We start from the raw sequence: 25264 nt of genomic DNA, 5'->3' as shown, positions 1-25264 counted from the left end.
ATATGTTAATGAGTGTACTAGCCTCCTCTGTGTTGATCCCTTTATTATTATATAATTCCCTTCTTTGTCTTTTATTATAGCCTATGTTTTAAAGTCTATTTAGTCTGATATGAGTATTGCTACCCCTGCTTTCTTGTCATTTCCATTTGCTTGAAATATCTTTTTCCATTTTGTCACTTTCAGTCTGTATGTCTTTAGCCCTGAAGTGAAGTCTCTTGTAGGCAGCATATTGAAGGGTCTTGTTTTTTTCATCCAGTCAGCCACACTATGTCTTTTGATTGGAGTATTTAGTCTCTTGACATTTAAAGTAATTTTTAATAGATACGTACTTATTGCTATTTTATTGCTTGTTTTCTCATTGTTTTTATAGTTCTTCTCTGTTCATTTCTTCTTTTAGTTTCTTCCCCTATGTTGATGATTTTCTTTAGAAGTATACTTGTGTTTCTTTCTTCTTAGTTTTTGTGTAACTATTGTAGGTTTTTGATTTGTGGTTACCATGGGACTCATATGTTGACCTATAATTATATCAACTTGTTTTAAACTGGTAATTTTTAAGTTCAAACACATTCTAAAATATTTACATTTTTTACTCCCCTCCCCAACGTTTTGTGTTTTTGATGCCATATTTTACATTTTTGTGCTTATCCCTTATCTATTTATTTTAGTCATAGTCACTTTTACAATTTTTTATCTTTTATTCTACATACTGGCTTATTTAATGGTTGATCCCCAGTCCTTACCATATAGATATTTGCCTTTCCTAGTGGGATTTCCCCTTTCCTGTAGATTCTTATTTCTTTTCCACTTAGAGAAGACCCTTCAACATTTCTTTTAGGGTAGGTTTAATATTGATGAACTGTTTTAGTTTTAGCTTATCTGAGAGATTCTTTGTCTCTCATTCTATTCTAAATGATAGTCTTGCTGGGTAGAGTATCCTCGGTTGCAGGTTTTTCCCTTTCAGCACTTTGAATAATCATGCCACTCCCTTCTGGCCTGTAAAGTTGCTGCAGAGAAATCAGCTCTTAGCCTTATGGGGATTCGCTTGTATATGACTTTTTGTTTTTCTCTTGTTGCCTTTAGTATTCTCTTTAATTTTTGCCATTTTAATTATGATATGTCTTGTCGTGAGTCTGTTTGAGTTGATCTTGTTTGGGACCCTCTGTGCTTCCTGTACCTGGATATCTATTTCCTTCTTCAGGTTTGGGAAGTTTTTAGCCATAATTTCCTTAATTGCATTTTAGATCCCCTTCACTCTCTCTTCTCCTTCTGGGATCCCTTATAATGTGAATGTTGGTAGGCTTAATGTTATCCCAGAGATCTCTTGAATTGCTTTAATTTTTTAAAAAGTTGTTTTTCTTTCTGCTGTTATGATTGGATGGTTTCCATTATTCTGTCATCCAGATCACTTATGCATTCTTCTGTATCACTTAGTCTGCTATTCATCCCTTCTAGTGTGTTGTTTCTTATTTCAGCTATTGAATTATTCATTTCTGATTGGGTCTTTTTTTATATCTTCTAGTTGCTTGTTAAAATGTTCGCTGTTTGCATCAATTCTTTTCCCTAATTCAGTTAACATTGGTAATTTCATTACCAATGTTTTGAATTCTTTATCTGGTAAATTGTTTCTTTCCATTTCATTTTTTCAGGGATTTTCAATTGAGAGTAGTTCTTCTGCTTTTTCATTTGTGTAACTTCCTCTGCCTCTATGAATTTAGGTGAAATAGTTACCTATTGCAGTCTTGAAGGGGTACTCTTATGAGGGAGTGTTCCTATACGGACTGCATGTGTCCAGTGCCTTTGGTGGGAGACCTGGATTTGACTTGTATGCCAGTCACATCTTTCCACAGGATGTGCTGGCAGCTATCACCCCAGTAGGGGGTGGCGCTGGAGATGGAGGGGCGCGAACTGGCACTGTGTGAGGCAGGGCTTTCCCTCTCCTCAGTGACCATCATGACCCTATGTGGGGCAGGGTCTGATCCCAAGTTATTGGAGCAGAACCCCTGAGGGTTGGACTCAGGCTGGCTCTGTTCCCTTTAAATGTGTGTTTTTCGCTCTCCCCACACCAGGTCTCTTGCCCCTGAGGAGGGGAGTGCCAAAGCAAGGGGGGCTCATGTGCAGATAGAGGTCTGATGTGCTGCCTGTGTAAGTGCCTGCGACTCCACTCAGATGCAGCCTCGGATGCAGGTGTCCTTTGTCCCTCACAGCCAATCACTTTCCCAGCCTCCACTGCTCTTGGCCCTCTTTGCTCCATAGAGCTGGTGGAGGCCTGTGTGGACTCTTGGTGTGTATTGGGAGGTGAGCTGTGTAGAGTGACACCACAGCTTTGTCTTTTGGTTGTTGAGTTGTAAGAGTTTTTAAAATATATTCTGGTGTTGGTTTTGGTTTTTTTTTTTTGCGGTACGCGGGCCTCTCACTGTTGTGGCCTCTCCCGTTGTGGAGCACAGGCTCCGGACGCGCAGGCTCAGCGGCCATGGCTCACAGGCCCAGCCGCTCTGCGGCACGCGGGATCTTCCCGGACCGGGGCACGAACCCGTGTCTACTGCATCGGCAGGCGGACGCTCAACCACTGCGCCACCAGGGAAGCCCTCACTTTCTTAATAATGTCCTTTCATGCACAAAGGTTTTGAAAAATAATTTATTGAGGTGAAATTCACATAACATGAAATTAACCATTTTAAAGTGAATAACAGTTTAGTGGTATTTAGTACATTCACAGTGTTGTGCAACCACCATCTCTATCTAGTTCCAAAACATTTCTGTCCTTCCAAAGTAAAACAGCTTACTCATTAAACAGTTTCTCCCCATCTTTCCTACTCCCAACACTTGGGAACCACCAATCTGAATTTAGTATCTATGGCTATATCTATTCTATATTATTTGATGTAGTAATAAAATCATTCAAAATGTGACCTTTTGTGTCTGGCTTTGTTCACTTAGCATAATGTCTTTTTTTTTACACAGGGAAGATTTTTTTTTTTAATAAATTTATTTTTGGCTGCATTGTGTCTTCGTTGCTGCGTGTGGGCTTTCTTTAGTTGCGGCAAGCGGGGGCTAATCTTCATTGCAGTGCGCAGGCTTCTTATTGCGGTGGCTTCTCTTGTTGTGGAGCACAGGCTCTAGGCACACGAGCTTCAGCAGTTGTGGTGCATTGGCTTCAGTAGTTGTGGCTCGTGGGCTCTAGAGTGCAAGCTCAGTAGTTGTGGTGCAGGCTCAGTAGTTGTTGCTTAGTCACTTTGCAGCATGTGGAGTCTTCCTGGACCAGGGCTTGAACCCATTTCCCCTGCATTTGCAGGTGGCTTCTTAACCACTGCACCACCAGGGAAGCCCTAGCATAATGTCTTGAAGGATCGTCTACATTGTAGCATGTATCAGTACTTCATTCCTTTTAATGGCTGAATAATATTCCACTGTGTGTATAATCATAATTTGCTTATTTATTCTTCTGATTATGGACATTTGCACTGCTTCTATCTTTTCACCTTTATATACATGCACGTGCATGTGATTGAATACTTATTTCCAATTATTTTGGGTATATACCTAAGAGTGGAATTGTTGAATCATACGGTAATTTTATGTTTAATTATTTGAGGAAGCACCAAATGATTCACATTTTTGATGCTCTTAATTCCTTTGTGTAGATCCAAATTTCTATCTGTTATTACATTTTTTCCCTGAAGTACTTCCTTTAACATTTCTTATAGTAATGGTGTGCTTCAGTGTAATCTCTCAGCTTTTGTTTGTCTGAAAAAGTCCTTATTTTTGTCCTTTGTTTGGAAGGTATTTTCACTGTGTATAAAATTCTGGGTTGACAGATTTTTTTTTCCCTTTCAGTATTTTAAAGATGTTGCTCCTAATGTTTTCTGGATTGCATTGTTTCTGATTGTTTCTGCATTGTGTCTGCTATCATTCTCATCTTTGTTCCTATGTATGTAATGTGTCTTTTTGCTTTAGATGCTTTTGGTATTTTCTGTTTTCCCATGACTTTCAGTGATTTGATTATGATGTCCCCTTTTTTAATTAGAAGTATATATTTTTTAATTCATTAATTTATTTGGCCGTACCATGAGGCATGCGGGATCTTAGTTCCCCAACCAGGGAGTGAACCTGTGCCTCCTGCACTGGGAGTGCAGAGTCTTAACCAGTGGACTGCCAGGGAAGTTCCTAAATTGAAGTGTAGTTGAGTTACAATATTGTGTTAATTTTAGGTGTACAGCAATGTGATTCAGTTCTATATATATGTTTTTTCAGATTTTCCATTATAGATTATTACAAGGTATTGACTATAATTCCCTGTGCTATATGGGAAATCCTTGTTGCTTATCTATTTTATGTATAGTAGTTTGTATTTGTTAACCCCATACTCCTAATTTGTCCCTCCCCATTCCCTCTTCTCTTTGGTAACCATAAGTTTGTTTCATATATCTCAGTCTGTTTATGTTTTGTGTACAGATTCATTTGTATTATTTTTAGATTGCACATATAAGTGATATCATATATATTTGTCTTTCTCTGACTTACTTCACTAAGGATAATATTCTCTAGGTTCATCTATGTTGCTGCAATTGGCAATATTTCATTCTTTTTTATGGCTGAGTAATACTACATTGTATATATACCACATCTTTTTTAAAACTTTTTAAAATTAAAAATATTTTTTTTTATTTTTATTTTTTTCCATCTTTTTTTTTTTTTCAGTACGTGGGCCTCACTGTTGTGGCCTCTCCCGTTGCAGAGCACAGGCTCCGGACGCGCAGGCTCAGCAGCCATGGCTCACGGGCCTAGCCGCTCCGCGGCATGTGGGATCTTCCCAGACCGGGGCACGAACCCATGTCCCCTGCATCGGCAGTGGACTCTCAACCACTGCGCTACCAGGGAAGCCCTAATTTTTATTTTTTTAATTTATTTTTATTTAAAAGTTTTCATTTTATATTGGACTATTTTGATTTAGTGTTGTGTTAGTTTCAGGTGTACAGCAAAGTGATTCAGTTATACATATACATATATCTATTCTTTTGCAAATTCTTTTCCCATTTAGGTTATTACAGAATATTGAGCAGAGTTCCCTGTGCTATACAGTAGGTCCTTGTTGGTTGTCTGTTTTAAATACAGTAGTGTGTATATGTCAATCCCAAACTCCCAATTTATCCATCCCCCTCCCACCTTTCCCCTTTGGTAACCATAAGTTTGTTTTCTATGTCTATGAGTCTGTTTCTGTTTTGTAAATAAGTTCATTTGTATCATTTTTTTTTAGATTCCGTATATAAATGTTTCGTCTTTCATTGTCTAACTTACTTCACTTACTTATTTATTCATTTTTGGCCACACAGAACAGCTTGCAGGATCTTAGTTCCCCGACCAGGGTCTGAACCCAAGCCACAACAGTGAAAGCACCAAGTCCTAACCACTGGACCACCAAGGAATTCCCTGACTTACTTCACTTAGTATGATAATCTCCAGGTCCATCTGTGTTGCTGCAAATGGCATTATTTCATTCTTTTTTAATGGCTGAGTAATATTTCATTGTGTATGTATAACCACATCTTCTTTATCCATTCATCTGTCGATGGACACTTAGGTTGCTTCCATGTCTTGGCTATTGTAAATAGTGCTGCTGTGAACATTGGGGTGCATGTATCTTTTTAAATTAGAGTTTTCTCTGGGTATATGCCCAGGAGTAGGATTGCTGGATCATATGGTAACTCTAATTTTAGTTTTTTAAGGAACCTCCATACTGTTCTCCATAGTGGCTGTACCAATTTATATTCCCATCAACAATGTAGGATGGTTCCCTTTTCTCCACACCCTGTCCAGCATTTTCATTTGTAGACTTTTTGATGATAATCATTATGATTGGTGTGAAGTGTTACCTCACTGTGGTTTCGATTTGCATTTCTCTAATAATTAGTGACGTTGAGCATGTTTTCATGTGCCTATTGGCCATCTGCATGTCCTCTTTAAAGAAATGTCTATTCAGGTCTTCTACCCATGTTTTGATTGGGTTGTTTGATTTTTTTTTGATATTGATTTGTGTGAATTGTTTGTATATTTTGGATATTAACCCCTTGTTCATTGCATCATTTGCAAATATTTTCTCCTATTCCATAGGTTGTCTTTTCATTTTGTTGATGGTTTCCTTTGCTGTACAAAAGCTTTTAAGTTTGACCAGGACCCATGTGTTTATTTTTGTTTTTATTTCTATTGCCTTGGGAGACTGAGCTAAGAAAACATTGTTACGATTTATGTCAGAGAATGTTTTGCCTATGTTCTATTCTAGGACTTTTATGGTGTCATGTCTTATATGTAGGCTTTAAACCATTTTGAGTTTGTTTTTGTATATGGTGTGAGTGAATGTTCTAACTTCATTGATTTACATGCGGCTGTCCAGCTTTCCCATCACCACTTGTTAAAGAGACTGTCTTTTCTCCATTGTATATTCTTACCTCTTTTGTCATAGGTTAGTTGACCTATGTATGTTATGTGTCTTTTTGCTCTAGGTGCGTGGGTTTATTTCTGGGCTCTCTGTTCTGTTCCGTTGTACTATATGTCTGTTTTTGTGCCAATACTACACTGTTTTGATTATTGTAGCTTTGTAGTATAGTCTGAAATCTGGAAGCATTATGCCTCCAGCTTTGTTCTTTTTCCTCAGAATTGCTTTGGCAATTCTGGGTCTTTTGTGGTTCCATATAAATTTAAGGATTATTTGTTCTAGTTCTGTGAAAAATGTCATGGTTATTTTAGTAGGGATTGCATTAAATCTGTAGATTGCTTTGGGTAGTATGGCCATTTTAACAATATTAAGCCTTCCAGTCCAAGCACATGGGATATTTTTCCATTTCTTTGAATCATCGTCTATTTCCTTTATCGATGTTTTGTAGTTTTCAGTGTATACATCTTTCATCTCCTTGGTCTTCCATCTTCTAGGTATTTTTTTTTTTTTGGATACGATTTAGAATGGGATTGTTTTTTCACCTTCTCTTTCTGATATTTCATTGTTAGTGCAAAGAAATGCAACAGATTTCTGTATATTCTTGTGTTCCGCTACCTTGCTGAATTCATTTATTAGTTCTAACAGTTTTTGTGTGGGACTTCAGGGTTCTCTCTATAGAGTATCATGTCATGTGCAGATAGTGGCAGTTTTACCTCTTCCTCTCCAATTTGTATACGTTTTATCTCTTTTTCTTGTCTGATTTCTGTGGCTAGGACTTCCGATATTGTGCTGAATAGAAGTGGTGAGAGTAGGCATCCTTGTCTTGTTCTGAATTCAGTGAGAAGGCTTTCAGCTTTTCATCATTGAGTATTACGTTGGTTATGGGTTTGTCGTAAATAGCTTTTATTATGTTGAGATATCTTCCCTCCATACCCACTTTGGTGAGAATTTTTATTATGAATTGATGTTGAATTTTGTCAAATGCTCTTTTCTGCATCTATTGAGATGATCATGTGGTTTTAGCCTTTCCTTTTGTTGATGTGGTGTATCACATTGATTGATTTGCATATGCTGAACCATCTTTGTGACCCTGGAATAAATCCAGCTTGATCATGGTGTATGATTCTTTTTATGTGTTGTTGAATTTGGTTTGCTAATATTTTGTTGAGGATTTTTGCATCTATATTCATGATTACCTTGTGCCTTGGTGTGGTTTCTTCATGTTTCTTATGTTTGGTTTTGTTAAGCATCTTGGACATGGTGGTTAATATTTTCATCATATTTGGAAAATTTTTGGTTATTATTTCCTCAAACATATTTTCTTTGTTTTTCCCTTCCTCTCTACTCCTTCTGGAATTCCAGTCCCAGGTGTGTTAGCCCACTTGTATTCCACAGCTCACTGAAGTTTTGTTCATTTTTTTCAAAGTCTTTTTTCTCTAGATGTTTCATTTTAGTTTCTATTTCTGTGTCTTCAAGTTAACTAATTTTTTGTGTTTTTTAATTTTCCATATTTTAAATTCCATATATTATATTTTTCTAGAATTTTTCTAAAATCTCTAGAATTTCAACTTGGATCTTTTTTATATCTTCCATTTCTCAATGTTGTGCTCATGCTTTCCTCTACCTTCTTGGACATATTGAGTATATTTACAATAGTTCCTTTAATATTTTTGTCTCCTAATTTTTATAATCTGTGTTGTATCTGGGTCCATTTCTATGATTAATTTTCCTCTTAGTTATGGGCCATAATTTCCTGCTTATCTACATGACTTACAATATTTTAGTAGACACCAGACATTCTAGATTTAACATTGTTGGGTATTAGGTTTTATATACATGCATAAATTTTATATACATATATAAATCCCATTTAAATTTGGGGATTTTGTCTTATATATAGTTAACTCTGAGTCTGTTTGATCCTTTATTTTTTGAAGGCTTGCTTTCAAGCTTTAGTTAGGGAAGTATTTCATGTACAGCTAATTTGGTCCCAATAGTGAGGCAATACTCTTCATATGATTCTACCTTATTATTCTACAGTACTGCCATTCCAGCCTATGGATTAGGAAGTCATTCCACACTGGCTGATGGGAACACAAACTACTCCTTCAGGGATTCCTTTGGAGATTGTTCCACCTATTCCTTTCTGGTGCTTCTTTCTCTTCTCTTCATGGTTTTCTATCCCATGTGTGTAGATCAATACTTAATCAAAGACTTGAAGGTACCTCTGCACATCTCCAGAGCACTATGTCTCTGTGTGTCTGCCTCTTCTCTGATAATTTGCTTCACACATTTTAGCTGCCTTGGCCTCCCCAAACACTGAAATGTCTCCTCAACTCACCAGGACAGCTTGTCTCTGTTTGGATTCCCCATCACTGTACTCACTTTTCCTAGCCAGGTAGCTGGGGAACTTGATGAACTCAATTTGTTCGTTTTTCTTCTTTCAGGGATTACTGTTCTGTAATGATGTTATCCAGTGTTTGAAAACAGGGTGTTTTCATATATTTTGTCCAATTTTTAGTTTTTAAGGCTGAAAGACAAGTTCTATTCATGTTATTTCATCAAAGGTGGAAGCAGAAATTCCTTCTCTTGGATTTTGTGCTGCTGGTTCATTGTGATCTTGTCAGCTCTTTGATGCTTTTAAAGATTTAAAGAACATTTTATTCAGCATATTTAGTTCTTTTGATTGGAAAGTTTGGTTAAGACAGCCTAGGCTATCATTATTAGAAATGGAAATTCTTATGGCCTTTTCTTTTTTGAAAATTTTTATTAGCGTATAGTTGATTTACAATGTTGTATTAGTTTCAGGTGTACAGCAAAGTGAATCAGTTATACATATACATATAGCCACTCTTTTTTAAGATTCTTTTCCCATATAGGCCATTACAGAGTATTGAGTAGAGTTCCCTGTGCTATTCAGTAGGTCCTTATTAGTTATCTATTTTATATATAGTAGTGTGTATATGTCAATCCCAATCTCCCAGTTTATCCCTCCCCCCACCCCTTATCCCCTGGTAACCATAAGTTTGTTTTCTATATCTGTGACTCTACTTCTGTTTTGTAAACAAGGTCATTTGTACCCTTCTTATGTCCTTTTCAATTAAAAAATAAAGTAGAAGAAGATTCTATGATATCCTCATAAAATTGGAACAGTTGGGTGAGAGGAGGTGGATAATGCTGTGGTTCTTCTGAATATTCAAAAGGATAAAATAAGAAAGCTGGGACATATTTTAGGCCTGGGTAGGTTTCCCAGACTTGGCCCTGTTTTGCATGGTATGGATAGTAGATGGTAAGTTACTAATAGACCAGTAGGTAGGATTCTTACAGCAGAAAATAATGTAGAAAATTGAAGGAAGCCATAGTGGGACAGTTATGATGGGCTGTTTTGATTTTCATCTAGATACTCTACATTTCCTCATTTTTCTACACTGTCAATTACATCTGGTACCTGTACAAAGAGCTGAGGATGAAACCCCACCAGAGTGGACAGAGCACAGTTCCACTGGTAAGTTTTATTCAGAGCTAATTGTTATGAACAGTATGCTAAGACAAACCCATACAACCTTGACAAACAGTTAGCACTCAGCACTGGCGGAGTTTCCGGTCTGTTGGCTTGACTTTCTCTTCTCTCTTGCCATCACCACCACCACCAACAGGATTTGATTATAGGAAATATTATTTATAGTATTGCCATTCCTGCCTGGTTCCTTTCAGTAAGGGAAATCCTTCTTGGCTCTATGCCAATCCGTCATTATTTTTAGAGTAAAGAAAAAGATCTTGGAGAGCAGTTAGGGAAAGTGCTCAGCCAGCTAACATGGGATTTGGGTTACAGGTATTGGAAAGGGAGGGTGTTTGTTCTGCTCTGATGTATTTCTTTGGTACATGTGGGTAACAGGTATTGGTATGAAGAAGGGCAGAGGAATTCACGTGTGGTAATCAGAAAACAAGATGGATCCAGGGAGCAACTGTCTTTCCTTCTTTGGTTCACAAAGAGTTTGGGGCACTGTCTAGCATTACAAAAAGAGGGGAGAACACAAAGTCAGTGAGTCAGTACATCTGTATTCTTTTTTGTGTATACATATCTTACATGTCACATAGTTCACCCATTTCATGTGTACAATGCAGTGGTTTTAAAAGTAAACTTGCCAGGTTGTAAAATTATCATCATAGATCAGTTTCAGAATATTTTATTTGCCCCAATAAGATCCTTCATGCACATTTACTGTTAATCCATTTTCCATACCCTACCCTAGGCAACCACTAATATACTTTCTGTCTCTATAGATTTTCCTTTTCTGGACATTTCATATAGACATTTCATATATCATACAAAATGTAGTCTCTGTGTCTGGTTTATTTTATTCAGCATAATGCTTTTGAAGTTCATTCATTGTAGTGTGTCTAAGTAATTCGTTCCTTTTTATTGCTCAATAGTATTCTATTGTATAGTACACTTAGTTTCTTATTTCTGATTCTTTCAGTAAATCACTAAGTGATTTAACAGAAGACATTTTTCTGATGTTAGCAATTTTCATTTCTTTAAATGTCTTTATGTATTTTAATCTTACTATACATATCTTACAAATATTCTAGCCCTTTTATTTCTGTAGTATCCATTCTGTTGTGGCTTTTTGAAGGGGAATTTTTGTTCAAGAGCACCATGGAGTAAGTGAATCTGGAAATCCTCCCAACATACTTCTTCCAGAGCCTACAGATCAGTTCTAGAACAAATGAAAGTGGTATACTGTCATGTATATGGGGAAACTCAGCAAATGTTTGTTGAATGAATAAATGGTATTATAGCACTGTGAAAAGAGCATTTGAAAGTGAATCAGGAGATCTGTCTTATAAACCTAGTTCTGTCATTTATCTCCTGTATGTCCTTGGACATGTCATCTCCCTTTTTTGGGCCTCAACTTTTCATCACAAAAATGAAGTGCTGGTCTTTGTGATCTTTAATGTCTTCTTCCAGCTCTAAAATGCTACAATTCTCTTAAATTCTCACTTGACTGACTTCTTAAGAAGATACTCTTCTTGCTTTTTGTAGCCTTGCTCTAGATACATACTGCTGGAAAAGGGCAGGAGTATAGAATGCTTTTAAATTTTTTTCTCTCTTTTTTTTCTTTTTTGTTGTAAGGACAAAGTGCAGTAAGGAAATCCTTGAAAAATTAATATGACGAGACCCCCTTATCAGCATCCCAGACAGGATATTACAGTCTGTACAAGTACTGTCAATAGAACTCTTTGCAATGATTAAAATATTTTATGTACTGTTCAGTTCTATAGCCGCTAGTCATATGTGGCTACTGAGCACTTGAAATGTGGCTGATGCGATTGAGGAACTGAATTTTTATTTCATTTAATTTTTTTTAATCTCTATTTTATTTAATCTTAATTTTAACTTAACCGCGTGAAGCTAGTGGCTACTGTATTGTACAGCCCAGGACTATATTCTGATCCCTTTATCTCTTGTTTACCTCTGAGGATTCAACCCTTATAAGTATTCTTTTATATTTTCAACTTGTATAGTTTCTTAACTCCCTGCAGTTTAGTAATGACCCATGGCTATATATCCATTTTACATGTTTGTTTACATAATCCTGCAATCCTGGAGCTAGAAGATACTACAAAGAAACAATTAGTTCAGTTCCCTCCCTTCAAGCAGATTAATGTCAAAAAAGTTCAAGAAATGTATAGATATAGTATTTAAAGTTTTTATTCATTCATTCACTCATAAGCTAAGAGACTAACTGGAATTTGAGAGAAGTTCTTCAGGCACAGAGTTATTCTCTAAAGAAGTAGTCATGAGACCAGAAGCCAAGGATGGGGACAACATGGGGGAATATTATCCTGAGTCTTGGGCTCCTGGTAGTAGAACAAATTAACCTTGTTTTTAAATTGAAGTATAGTTGATTTACAATATTATATTAGTTTCAGGTGTACAACATATTGATTCAGTATTTATATAGATTATACTCCATTTAAAGTTATTACAGGGGCTTCCCTGGTGGCACAGTGGTTGAGAGTCCGCCTGCCGATGCAGGGGACACGGGTTCGTGCCCCAGTCTGGGAGGATCCCACATGCCACGGAGCGGCTAGGCCCGTGAGCCATGGCCGCTGAGCCTGCATGTCCGGAGCCTGTGCTCCACAACAGGAGAGGCCACAACAGTGAGAGGCCCACGTACCTCAAAAAATAATAATAATAAAAAAAAATAAAGTTATTACAAGATAATGGCTATATTTCCCTGTGCCATATAATATATCCTTGTTGCTTACAGAGCAATTTAATTTTTGAAGGAAAATAGAAGGAGAGATGTAAGATTAACTCTCATATATAATATTCTGTTGCTTTCTATGCATACAAATGCAGTATTGATACTTCTCTTTATAACCCATGCTATGACACTAATTCCAAGAAAACAAACTCTATCTCCAAATTTGCCCCCACTGCCTATTATTCTGTCATTATAGCTTTATATCAGGAGCCTTGAAGATTTGTTTTTCATTTTTGAGTTCTCTTTTAAATACCCCAGGAAGACTTCGGCCCTAAACTATTACTAGTAAGCTTTTTACCAGAGATTCATTGACAGTGGATAAGAACAGCAGTTAAACACAGGATAGCCACGTGATGATGGATAGATGATAGAATAAAAAGAGAAGAAGAAACGTGAGTGGGAGAGGTCACCAAAGACTAGTTTTACTGATTTCCCATTTTACCTGAAGTCGACACTGGCTGTTCTACTTTAAATCATTTGCTATTCCTGATCCAAAGTTCTTAGGGAAAATCAGTTACCCACCTCTGATTTTTTTTTTTTTTTTGCGGTACGCGGGCCTCTCACTGCCGCGGCCTCTCCCGTTGCGGAGCACAGGCTCCGGACGCGCAGGCTCAGCGGTCATGGCTCACGGGCCCAGCCACTCTGCAGCATGTGGGATCCTCCCGGACCGGGGCACAAACCCGTGTCCCCTGCATCGGCAGGCGGACCCTCAACCACTGCGCCACCACAGAAGCCCCCACCTCTGATTATTGATTAATTGCTCACTTAATCCTTATTGATCCCTAACAATGGCATTCCAGAATATAATATGATCTCTGCCTTAAAATATTGGATTGGCCAAAAAGGTTATTTGGCTTTTTCTGTAAGATGGCTCTAATAGTGCTTAGTTGTCTTTAAGTTCATTTGAAACAATTTCGTTAGATTGTATTGTGACAGCAATATCGGCATGCATTTTAAAATAATTGATCAAAGTTGGTGAGTTTTTGTGTAGCCATTTTAATATTGAAGATGGAAGAAAAAACGCAACATTTTCGGCATACTATGCTTTATTATTTCAAGAAAGGTAAAAACGCAGTGCAAAAAAGATTTGTGCAGTGTATGGAGAAGGTACTGTGACTGATCGAACGTGTCGAAAGTGGTTTGCGGAGTTCGTGCTGGAGATTTCTCGGTGGACAATGCTCCATGGTTGGATAGACCAGTTGAAGTTGATAACGATCAAATTGAGACATTAATTGAGAACAATCAACATTATATCACGTAGGAGATAGCCAACATACTCAAAATATCCAAATCAAGTGTTGAAAATCATCTGCACCAGCTTGGTTATGTTAATCGCGTTGAGGTTTGGGTTCCACAGAAGTTAAGTGAAAAAAACCTTCTTGACTGTATTTCTGCATGCGATTCTCTACTTAAACGTAACGAAAACATTTTGTTTTTAAAACAAATTGTGACAGGCGATGAAAAGTGGATACTGTACAATAATGTGGAATGGAAGAGATTGTGGGGCAAACGAAATGAACCACCACCAACCACACCAAAGGCCAGTCTTCATCCAAAGGTGATGTTGTGTATATGGTGGGATTGGAAGGGAATCCTCTTTTATGAGCTCCTTCCAGAAAACCAAACGATTAATTCCAACAAGTACTGCTCCCAATTAGAACAACTGAAAGCAGCGCTTGAGGAAAATCATCCGGAATTAGTCAACAGAAAACGCATAATTTTCCATCATGGTAACGCAAGACTGCATGTTTCTTTGATGACCTCGCAAAAACTGTTGCAGCTTGGCTGGGAAGTTCTGATTCATCTGCCGTATTCACCAGACATTGCACCTTTGGATTTCCATTTGTTTCGGTCTTTACAAAATTCTCTTAATGGAAAAAATTTCAATTCCCTGGAAGACTGTAAAAGGTACCTGGAACAGTTCTTTGCTCAAAAAGGTTAAACAGTTTGGGGAAGATGGAATTATGAAGTTGCCTGGAAAATGGCAGAAGGTAGTGGAACAAAATGGTGAATACGTTGTTCAATAAAGTTCCTGGTGAAAATGAAAAATGTGTATTTTATTTTTACTTAAAAACCGAAGGAGCTTTTTGGCCAATCCAATAGAAAAAATTTTGTTTTCTATTATATTAAGACGTTCTCTTCAAAATCTTTCTCCATAAACTCCTAGGGGATATGGGCCATTCTTCTGTAAGTTGTTTTACAGTGTCTAATGCAACTGGGAATTTTTGAAATGTTCTTTCTTCTAGATAGGTCTTATATTCAAAGGGCTTTTTTGACTCTGCCCTATTATACTGAAACTGGCCTATAATGGTTTCTGCTGGTCATCTTATACATAGACTTTTACTCCACCCATATGATCTGAAAAGTCTACACCTCCTTTGATCTAAAAGAGGAGAGGATTGAACTATTATTAGAAGATGAAGGATTATGGTGTGATTTCATATTTGCCTTTCTTCTTAAGAGAATTTGTTGTGGTATCCAAATCTTATATTAAGCTACTTTCTACAGGCCCTCTTTGTGGCTTGTGGTGTATTTTTTAGAATATAGTAATACAGATAAAATTCTGTTATCTTCAGTGCTAAGGAGCTATTTATTTCATTGAATTTTAAAAAATAAATTTATTTATTTTTGGCTGCATTGGGTCTTCATTGCTGCACGCGGGCTACTCTTCGCTGCAGCGCTCAGGCTTCTCGTTGCGGTGTCTTCTCTTGTTGCGGAGCACGGGCTCTAGGCACACGGGCTTCAGTAGTTGTGGCTCGCGGGCTCTAGAGCACAGACTCAGTAGTTGTAGCGCACGGGCTTAGTTGCTCCGTGACATGTGGGATCTTCCTGGACCAGGGCTCGAATTCATGTCCCCTGCATTGGCAGGCGGATTCTTAACCACTGCACCACCAGGGAAGCCCCCTATTTCATTGAATTTTATATCAAATATTGCTTAACTGAAGTAAACCTGCTGTTGGGAATTTTTGTACTATCAAATGGTAAGTGATGATCTGGTATTTATTGTAATATGATTGGCAATATCCTAAGACATTACTCACATTTATTCTTTTCATAGGTTATAGGTTATACCTGTCGAGTTAGTCAAATAGCCATCATTTTGTCAAGGTAAGAGTTTTGCTTTCCTTCCTAGCAAGGTGTAGACTCTTGTTAGTCTTGGGTCTAGGTAGGAACAAATAGGAGGACAATGCCCTTATTTCCATTGATTCTGTCACTCCTGAGTCCTCACAGAGCTTTACTAAGTAAGAAACAACAAATGTGTGATCATTGATTCCATTTTCCCAGGTAAAATAGGCAAGCAATTTGAAGTTTCAGATTGGGTTTTAGTCGCAATTCTGCCATTAACTCTGTATGACCTTCAATAAATATTTCCCTTTAAGTCTTTTGACTTCTAATTCCTTTTCATATATCATGAAAAGTTGTAGTAGGTGGTTTTCAAGATCTTCTTCACCTTTATAACATTGGGTGAGACTCTTAAAGTTATTAAGCTCAGAAAGGATCTGGATCTCACCTAAAGTGGTAGTCACATTGAGTTGGTTTTAGACTTTATACCTTTTACTCCTACCTAGATCTTTTCCTCTTATAGGAATCTGGATATATTTAGCTGCATAAATAACTGGTTGATTAAAGCTGTGCTTTGGAGAAGCTCTCAGGAAGGAGCTGATGAGAATGAAGTTATTACTGGTCACCATGAAAAGTGAAACAGACTGATCACAGAGCTCCTTGGTAGCTTTTTCATTTCACGATTACCCACTTGGATTTTTAATCTGATCATACAGCTCCCAGAGACTCTCTGTGAAACTCTGTTAGGGTTTATTAACCTAGGTATAAAATACATTTCCCACTCCACTTCCCCAGGAACTTGAAAAGAAGGTATACTTAAAGTTTTTGAGGTACTTTTCTTGAAGGAATTAAATGTATATGTATTTGCGGAGAGCTGGTGGGGTGATGGAGTTGGAAGAAGGACAGGAGAATATTTTGCAAAGGGAAAATGGCATAAAAAAAGTTTGAATATTGGGGTGATAAGTTTTTTTCCTCCCAGCCTGATACCTCTACTATTGATGATACCTGTATTCTGTTTGGGCAATGCCAGTGAATGTTTCCGCAACTTCAGCCAGAGCCACAGGTAAGTAAGGACCAAACCTATCATTTTTATAATAGACTACACCTGTTCTTTTCTATAAACAAAGATGGAGGAAATAGGCTTCCCTGGTGGCGCAGTGGTTGAGAGTCCGCCTGCCGACGCAGGGGACGCGGGTTCGTGCCCCGGTCCGGGAAGATCCCACATTCCGCAGAGCGGCTGGGCCTGTGAGCCATGGCCGCTGAGCCTGCATGCCCAGAGCCCGTGCTCTGCAATGGGAGAGGCCACAGCAGTGAGAGGCCCGCGTACCACAAAAAAAAAAAAAAGATGGAGGAAGACTTTGTACATACATTCTGGCCAAGGTGCTTGTATTTGAAATGGGCTTTGGACAAGTTGTACAGTCAAGGCCAAAAATATATAAGCAGAAATACAACACAAAATGACTAGATGATTATGTGTCAGTGAGAAGGAATAAGGTATTATGGGCAAGGCTTAGCTAAATGATAAGTTAAATTACATACTCATTAACTTTTGTTGCACCAAATAGGTATCTCTCTGGTCTTATACCTGTAGCAACTTTCCTGACCATTGGTTCTCTTCCTAGGTGTATCCTGATGTACTCACCACCAACAGCCATGGCTAAAGTCCTGCCTTCTGCCAACATATCAGTCTGTAGCACACTTTATTTTTATGGGCTTATCATTTTCCTGGCCAGCTTTCTACTCAGCCTCCTCACCATTGTGGTATGGCTTTATGGAGAGGGGGGGCGGTTGGGTGGGATGGGGCAGTATACCCAGGCCTGGGAAAGATGGGGCGGAGAGGCACTTCTTATAGTCCTAGAACTAAGAAAGTGTCTAGTAGATATTGATAATTTAATTATCAATTAATTTAATTTAATTACTACCTCAGTCTTTTGGACTTCCCAAGATCAAATGATGAGTGGGGAAAAGAGCCTATATTCATTATGCGAGAATTATGCTCACTCTAGAAATAATGTGTTCCTGTGGATCCTCATGGAGGACCAGACCAGAAAACTAGTACGTGTCAGGTATATTCTTTATAAAGTATGATACTCTGGAACACAGGACATCTTCTCTGTTTTAATTTTCCAAATAATTAAAGAGTTTTCTTTTCTCAGTTCTTTATTGACTATAAATTTGCATTTATGCTATGTCTAACTGGGTTTAAAGTGCTGAGTGACTCAGACAGTTATTAAATACTCATTTGACACCATCAGACTGATGGACAAGTAATCATCCATGGGACAATACATTATTTATATATATAACTGCCCAGTACAAAATCAGTAAGCAAGTGAACATGCCTTTTTATTTGTCATATCTACTTTTCAGTATCATTTTCTCCACTTTTCATATGCTAGTTCAGGAATTATAAACTATCTGGTTGCAGACCAACTTTATCCCACAGTTTTTTTCCTTTTGCTAACACAGCCAACATCTGTGAATGAAATACAATTGTGGAAAATTTTCTTTGACAATTCAAAAATAAGTTATGGAGATAGCTTAGATCAAATCAGCAACTTTGTAAAGAATGCACAATGACTAGTTTATATTAAAATGGCCTTGATGGTTTTCATTTAGAACTGATTGACAGGAGAGACATGTGTCCCAAAACCTGGCACCCTAGGGATTCCTGTTTGCTCCTTCAGAATAACCCAGACTTCAGTGGGCATTCAGGACTGGCCTTCTGATTCTTTTGTAATCAGCAAACGGCGAACTGATTCTACTAGATGTAAATATTCTCAAATAAGTTCAAGCCTCTTTATGATTCCTGTGTCTGTGGGGAAAGGAAACCACATGGCTAACCTTAAGTAATTGGGTTATTAACTTACAGAGTGGATCTGGATTATTAGGAAAAGTTTCAGATTTGGACAGATTTTATTACCTAATTTACTCCCCACAAAAAGGACATTGAACTGATTTATATTTATTTCATTAACTAAACCGTATTCAAATTGCTCCCAAATGCAAGGGAAAAACAATCTGTTTTCCATCTAAGTGCAAAAAGAGACTTCCTAAAACTTTTTTTTCTGGGAGTTGAGAATTAAAGCTCTGTCACAGTGCTAAAGTATTTATTTTAGGGGTATTAAGCACAGAACACTTAATAACACAACCTTTATTTATTTAGTTTGAACATCTTTTTTGGAGTATAATTACTTTACAATGGTGTGTTAGTTTCTGCTTTACAACAAAGTGAATCAGCTGTACTGTATATGTAATTCACCATATACATATATCGGCATATCTCCTCCCTCTTGTGTCTCCCTCCCACCCTCCCTATCCCACCCCTCTAGGTGGTCACAAAGCACCGAGCTGATCTCCCTGCAACACAACCTTTAATAAAGTGTTTTAAAAGAGAATCTGGTTATATCTTAGTTTTAACTTCCCATGCATATTGTGATTAACTTCATTGAGAAAAATGAAAGCCTGAGGGTTGATGTAAGGTTTATGTATTGAACATATATAGTTTGACTAATATCTGTCAATTTACCTGGCCAAGCAAAAGATCACGCTAGAGATAATTTTCTCTCAAAAAAAGCCTGGTCTCAGATGGTACAGACAGGAGGATGGTCTTTCCTGCTGTCAGATCCTAAGAGAAGGATCTCTCCAAAATGATAGGCTAGACCTGGGAAGTTTTAGTAAGCCTTAGGCAGACTACTCACCGCTATACTCATGTTTAGGTCTTACTCATTCAAGCCCAGACACTTTATAAGAAGTTTCTGAAATCGACTGGCTTTCTGGGGAGTGAACAGTGGGCAGTGATTCACATTGTGGAGCAGCGAGTACGCTTCTACCCAGTGGCCTTCTTTTGCTGCTGGGGCCCAGGTGGGTATCTTAATGGAAAGATTTGGGCAGTGAAAAGGGTAACCATTAGATTGTGGTCAAGCAAAGTAGTCTCACCAAGAAGGATGACTACAAATTTCTGTCCAGCATGTGAAATTTACCTTCATTCCACCCGTATCTTCTTATGTTTTAGAAATTAAGAGAATTAGATGTGAGATGATATGAGAGGAAATGTACTGACAGAACTCAGAGACATTAACACCTGCCCTTTCTACTACATAAAGTTAAAGTGTAAGGATCAGATAGGATAATGTTTATGAAAGGGCTTGGTAAACATAAGAAGTTAAGAATTGTAACTTATGATGTTCCTGTAGTATGTCTTGCCACCATTGCTACTCTAATCATCTGCAAAGTTTAATCAATGAGGAATAGCGGTTGGAGATCTGAGGCCAGTGGTTTATATAACTGGTTAATCTCACTGCTAGTCTTCATTATGCCTATAATTCTCACAATGCTTAGGCGTGTATACTGAAAAAAATTATGCTCAGGCAGCCAGGGCTGGCAGCAAGATTTATACTTTGTGTTTTCACAGCTGTCATTCTGATGATCATAAAGATGACTAAGCCACAGGACACCAAACTTCACATGGCCCTCTATGTTCTCCAGGTAACACCTTGAACATCCAGCATTTCTGTTCTTATACTCTCTTATCCTGTTCTCTTACATTGCCATTATTCAGTAAGCACAATTTTTCCCCTTAGGGTATTTCTTTCTGCATTGTAAGAGAGAAATATATTATTTATATTCAGTTATGAAGAATGTGGAAATTTCCTCACAGATGAGGTAGATACCTTTGTGAAAGTGCTGCCATGCATTCCAGAGCATGTATATCTCAGGCCAACTTCATTTCATTGATGTGTTTTCTTTTAAGGGATGAGTAACAAAAGACAAGATCTACCAGATAATGTTCTTATGAAACTCTGATAGTGACATGATTCTCTCTCACCCAGAGTGAAATGAATGGGATAAATTAGCTATTCTAGGTGAATGGAGAGAGAGAAGTAAAGAAAAAATGATTCTCTCTTTTCATCCTTTATCAGATTTAAGAAGGGTTTTTTGGGCTATCTGACTATGGTGATAGGGCAGTTTCTTCAAGCCTAACCTGGGAAATGGGGCAATAAGGAGGGATATTGAAACGACTTCATTATCCTTATGTATATACTAAGAAATATGACTAACTCTCAGTCATCCATAACAAGGTATGGTGTGAAGAGTGAGTTCAGGAAGAGCTAGAAAAATATTTTTTAAAAACTGACACCAAATTTTGATTTTGAGATAGAATAAATATAACAGTGATTTATAAATAAGAGGAATGGAAACTATTCCCCAAATCTCTGAAAATCTGAAGGATGGGCTCCATCACCCCTTCATCTTCTCCAGGCTCTAACAGCATCATCTCAGGGTCTGCTCAACTGTGGAGTGTACAGCTGGACACAGTACAAGTTCTACCAACTAAAGCAAGAAGCTCGGCATGATGCAGACACCCAGACACCATTATTATGCTCACAGAAGAGATTCTATAGCAGAGGCCTAGATCCACTGGAGTCTACCATGGCTTTTGCTACTAGCACCTCCACCATTCTTTGAAACTGTAAAACTGGAACATCCAGAACTGGAATGATTCTACACTAATGGTTTGGGAGGAATGTTTGGGAAGAACATCTTAAGTCTTTTCTAACCATGCCTTAAACTACGGAAGTGAAAGCGAGTGTAGTGCCATGGTTAGTAGCTACTCTAGGTGAAGTGGGTGGGATCTAATCATTATTCTCTGATTCACAAGTAAAGTCACTATTCAGGGAGATGAAGCCACTTTCCACCTAAGAGATAGACTCATACTATTTCAATAGATATTAGATTTGTCTAAGTCTGTTCTACAAAAAATAAATTCCAAGTTATTATTTATATAAAGTATTTCTAGGCTCTCTACTCCATGGTTGTGGGGGAAGTAGTGTGGCATGCAACAACTTTCTCAGATCTTCACATTGCTATTACTCTCCTTTTGGTTGTACAAAGTCCTGGGTTTACATTCTTTGAAGAGTTTTGGAAACTCAGAAGAAGCAAGGACAGAAGCTGCCAAAAAAAGTGATAGTAGGGGGCGCAGTCGTTAAGAATCTGCCTGCCAATGAAGGGGACACGGGTTCGAGCCCTGGTCGGGGAAGATCCCACATGCTGTGGAGCACCTAAGTGTGTGCGCCACAACTACTGAGCCTGCGCTCTAGAGCCCGTGAACCACAACTGCTGAAGCCCGCACAACCTAGAGCCCGGGCTCCGCAACAAGAGAAGCCACCGCAATGAGAAGCCTGTGCACCGCAAGAAGAGTAGCCCCCACTCGCCGCAACTAGAGAAAGCCTGCGTGCAGCAATGAAGACCCAACGCAGCCAAAATAAATTAATTAATTAAAAAAAAGTGATAGTGGGATCCTCATACACACCACATCCTAGTCTCTTACATATTCCATGCCATTCTAGGCCTTAGCAATAGGAACCTTCCTGCTCCAGAAAATTAAGGCCAGTCTTTTGAAGTTACAGTGGATAATAAGATTTAAGAGAAATTAGGACTAAAACTCTGAATCAAAAACTTCTCAACTCTCCTTTATAAGCAAAAACTCAAGGTAGGTTTCATAGTGCTTGGACGTAGAATTAGGTTGAACCATATGAACTTGCCATTTTTGTAGGTGAAAATGGTCTAATGTCAATTTTACATGGTTCAATCTGGCTGTAAGTGCTAAATATATGTGTATTGAATAAATGAATGCACAGATGAATGAATGACTAACAAGTAGAATTTAACCTTTGGGGAAAGAAAAGATTCCCACACTGAAGAGGCTCATTCATGGGTAGGGATGTTTAATGTTTCTTCCTCTTTAGCCACATAACAAGTGATGTTTGGTCTCTCCAGGTAAGTCATTAACAAGGCCAAACTGAGGCCAGGGCATCAGGTACTATGATGCCAAAACAAAGGGGAGAGCCAAATGGACAAAAACTGGAATGACAATCAACTAAAACATCTGGAACTAATAATCAGATACTTTTCACCTGATAAATTCCCTTCATCAGTGCAAGGCAAAATCCTTAAGATTAGAGGAAATTGACAGAGTAGATTATAATGGTGCATTAGACAGTATACTCTGAAAAGTAAGTTCCAGAGATCTTTCCAAAGGAGTTCTCAGTAGAAATGTTAGGGAGCTCAATAATAGTTCTTTAGGTTTTAGGCCATGAGCTTCAGCCTTACTATGGATGGTAACCTGACTTCATTATGTCAAGAACATATCTTGAGGCCTCCTAAGATGTATAGTACAGATTACTGGGTAGCACAGAACAAGAAAGATTGCCTTACCTAGAGAGCTGCTTTAATTTCTTTTAATTTAAAAACTAATAAGAATTCAGCATATAGAAAGACAGATGGAAACAAGATTCTCATTTCCGTAGACCTTGAGGGACACCAGAATTTAGGAGTCCAATTCTTAAAATGTCCTATCGGTATCACTTCATATTTGACTTTATTATCAGAAAGAAGATAATTATCAAATATATGTCAGGTTTGTTCATCTTCTCTGATGAATTTTTTGCATTGACACTGGTCTTAGATATTCTATAGATGTAGGCAAATAAAAAGATAGTAGGAATGGAAAATAATAAAATGGTAGGCAAGATTGGGATTATCAACTCTTCGTCATGCTGAGAGTAGGAGGGCCACTATTCAAACTATGTAACCCTTGAATTCACATGTAGGAGGAGCATAGACATAGATACAGTGGCAGTTCTTAAAATTTCTGCAAATACCCCTCCCATGACTCCATGACTTGTCCAGTTTACGGTCATAGTGGAGTACAGCTTTGATTAATACAGATGCAGCTTTGATTAATACAGATCTTCCTTGAACCATATGTTGTATCATCCTTCACCTCCTCCTCCTCAGCCCAGTCTGTAGCTTCAAAAAATCTCTGCACCCCAATACCACGTGTTCTGCATGAGGAACTGGGTGTTTGATGTTTTTCAATGCATGGGAGCCTTTGGATGTTTTCTCATAGCAGCCTCCCACTTTTTACATCTCTGGCCTTGCACTTGCTGAAGACTTTAAATATCCCTTTAGATTCACTGCCACAGTTTCCAAACCTGTCTCCCTTGGTATTCATTAATGTTAGCAACTTTTCTGGGCAACCTTTGTGCCCCTTTCAAAGATTTTAACACACAGATTCTCCAGGCTTCAACCCCGGCCTTGGCAACAATAACCTTGTTCCTTGCAAGGAGTGCCATCTTGCTTGTAGGTATCCGTGTGGCAGCACTTGGGGGTGCCATTACAGTATTCTGGGAGGTCACACTTATCCACACTGAGGTGGCAAGTTGTGTTTGCTTTTAGAGATTTGCGGTTTTTGCAGCAAGATCCAAATGCATAATTTAAACCCTTCCTCAGCTGGCATGAGGGCGGACAACAGTGATCCTTTTGACAGTCAAGAACACTGCCGTAGTCAAATTCTTCTCCTTTGTCTAATATCTTATTCCCACAATATGGCTTTCAAAAGGAGCTTTGGAGCTCAGTTCTATTAAATAAGCAGCCCTCTCTGTGCTTATGCAACAGCTGGTGGAAATAGTGGAAGCTGCAGTTGCTGAAGCCCATATCTACAGTAATAAAGTCATGCATAGTACAGAGGTGCTGGCCATGGAACTTGGAGGCCACATGGTCATGCTTCATTCCCAAGTCATGGCCAACCTCATGAGCTATGAAAGCTGTGAAATGTGGTGTATCTTCATGAAAGAAAGATTCAGCAATGGTTTCATTCTTGGCAGTGCAGGTAACCACTGAGAACTGCATGGCCCTCAGACTTCCCAAGAATTTGGCCAATAATCACATGAGCAGCATCATGTTTCACCCCTCTCAAGAGATTCCAGTCTTTCCAGTGTTTAAAATTTTGAAGTGTTTCCTGCAAATTCAGGAAGATTTGCACAAGGGTTTTCTCTATCCATATCCCTAACCCAGTAAGCACCGCTTTCACATTATATCCTTCGCGTACCTGTTGACCAGAGCATGGACATCTATTAACATCTTTGTGGTCTTGGTAACATTATTATTCCACATTTGGAATCACTTATTGTCAACCACAATCAACTTGTACATGCTTGGGAAGTGGCCACATATAGGACATAGGAGCTGAGGAAGGTTCTATTTTGCTCGGAAATTGTGAAGTGCTTAAGAGCTCCTCTTGCTTACCTCCACGGATTACACAAGACTCACCTGATTTTAAAGATATGCTGTAAACCATATATGCTCAATATATATAGGCCTGATACCAAAGACAGTGCCATCTAAGGTCAGGATTCCCTTTTGCCCTGAGCAAGTGCTGATTGTCGCAAAAGAATCCAGGTCATCCTCTGAATACTCAGTCATCCTGAATAAAAGCAAGACTAGTTTCCCATTTTGATGTGTATAAACAGGGAACTTCTTGACAAATAATTCTTTCTTTTGCTTCAACGTAATAGTATGCCATTTTTCTTGTTTGAGCAGGACATTGGACACCTTTCCTGCTTTTTCTTCTAGTTCTCTGAACATCATCAGGTTCCTAGGGAAGACTATTTCATAATAAAGAGATTCCCACTACAGTGCATCCCTGGAAGAA

The 25264-nt window shown here is 38.3% G+C and overlaps 1 protein-coding gene across 4 annotated transcripts in view; it reads left to right on the top strand.

Moving 5' to 3' along the window:
- TMEM116 (transmembrane protein 116) overlaps nucleotides 1-25264 on the top strand; it is a 112772-nt gene that overhangs the window by 67520 nt on the left and 19988 nt on the right. For 3 of the 4 annotated variants that reach the window (XM_032603150.1, XM_032603151.1, XM_032603149.1), the window contains exons 5-11: nucleotides 9831-9935; nucleotides 15764-15813; nucleotides 16748-16831; nucleotides 17391-17529; nucleotides 19488-19632; nucleotides 20183-20256; nucleotides 21031-21552. In XM_032603150.1, coding sequence (XP_032459041.1) covers nucleotides 9831-9935; nucleotides 15764-15813; nucleotides 16748-16831; nucleotides 17391-17529; nucleotides 19488-19632; nucleotides 20183-20256; nucleotides 21031-21237 — 804 coding nt within the window. In that variant the 3' untranslated portion in view covers nucleotides 21238-21552. Of the gene's footprint in view, nucleotides 1-9830; nucleotides 9936-15763; nucleotides 15814-16747; nucleotides 16832-17390; nucleotides 17530-19487; nucleotides 19633-20182; nucleotides 20257-21030; nucleotides 21553-25264 lie in introns of those variants that run through there. The other variant, XM_032603152.1, reaches the window with a different exon arrangement.

Source organism: Phocoena sinus, chromosome 14 (assembly GCF_008692025.1).
Source record: "Phocoena sinus isolate mPhoSin1 chromosome 14, mPhoSin1.pri, whole genome shotgun sequence".
Classification (NCBI taxonomy): domain Eukaryota; kingdom Metazoa; phylum Chordata; class Mammalia; order Artiodactyla; family Phocoenidae; genus Phocoena; species Phocoena sinus.
Note: the sequence above shows the minus strand (reverse complement) of the source record. Positions and strands in the feature narration are given on the sequence as shown.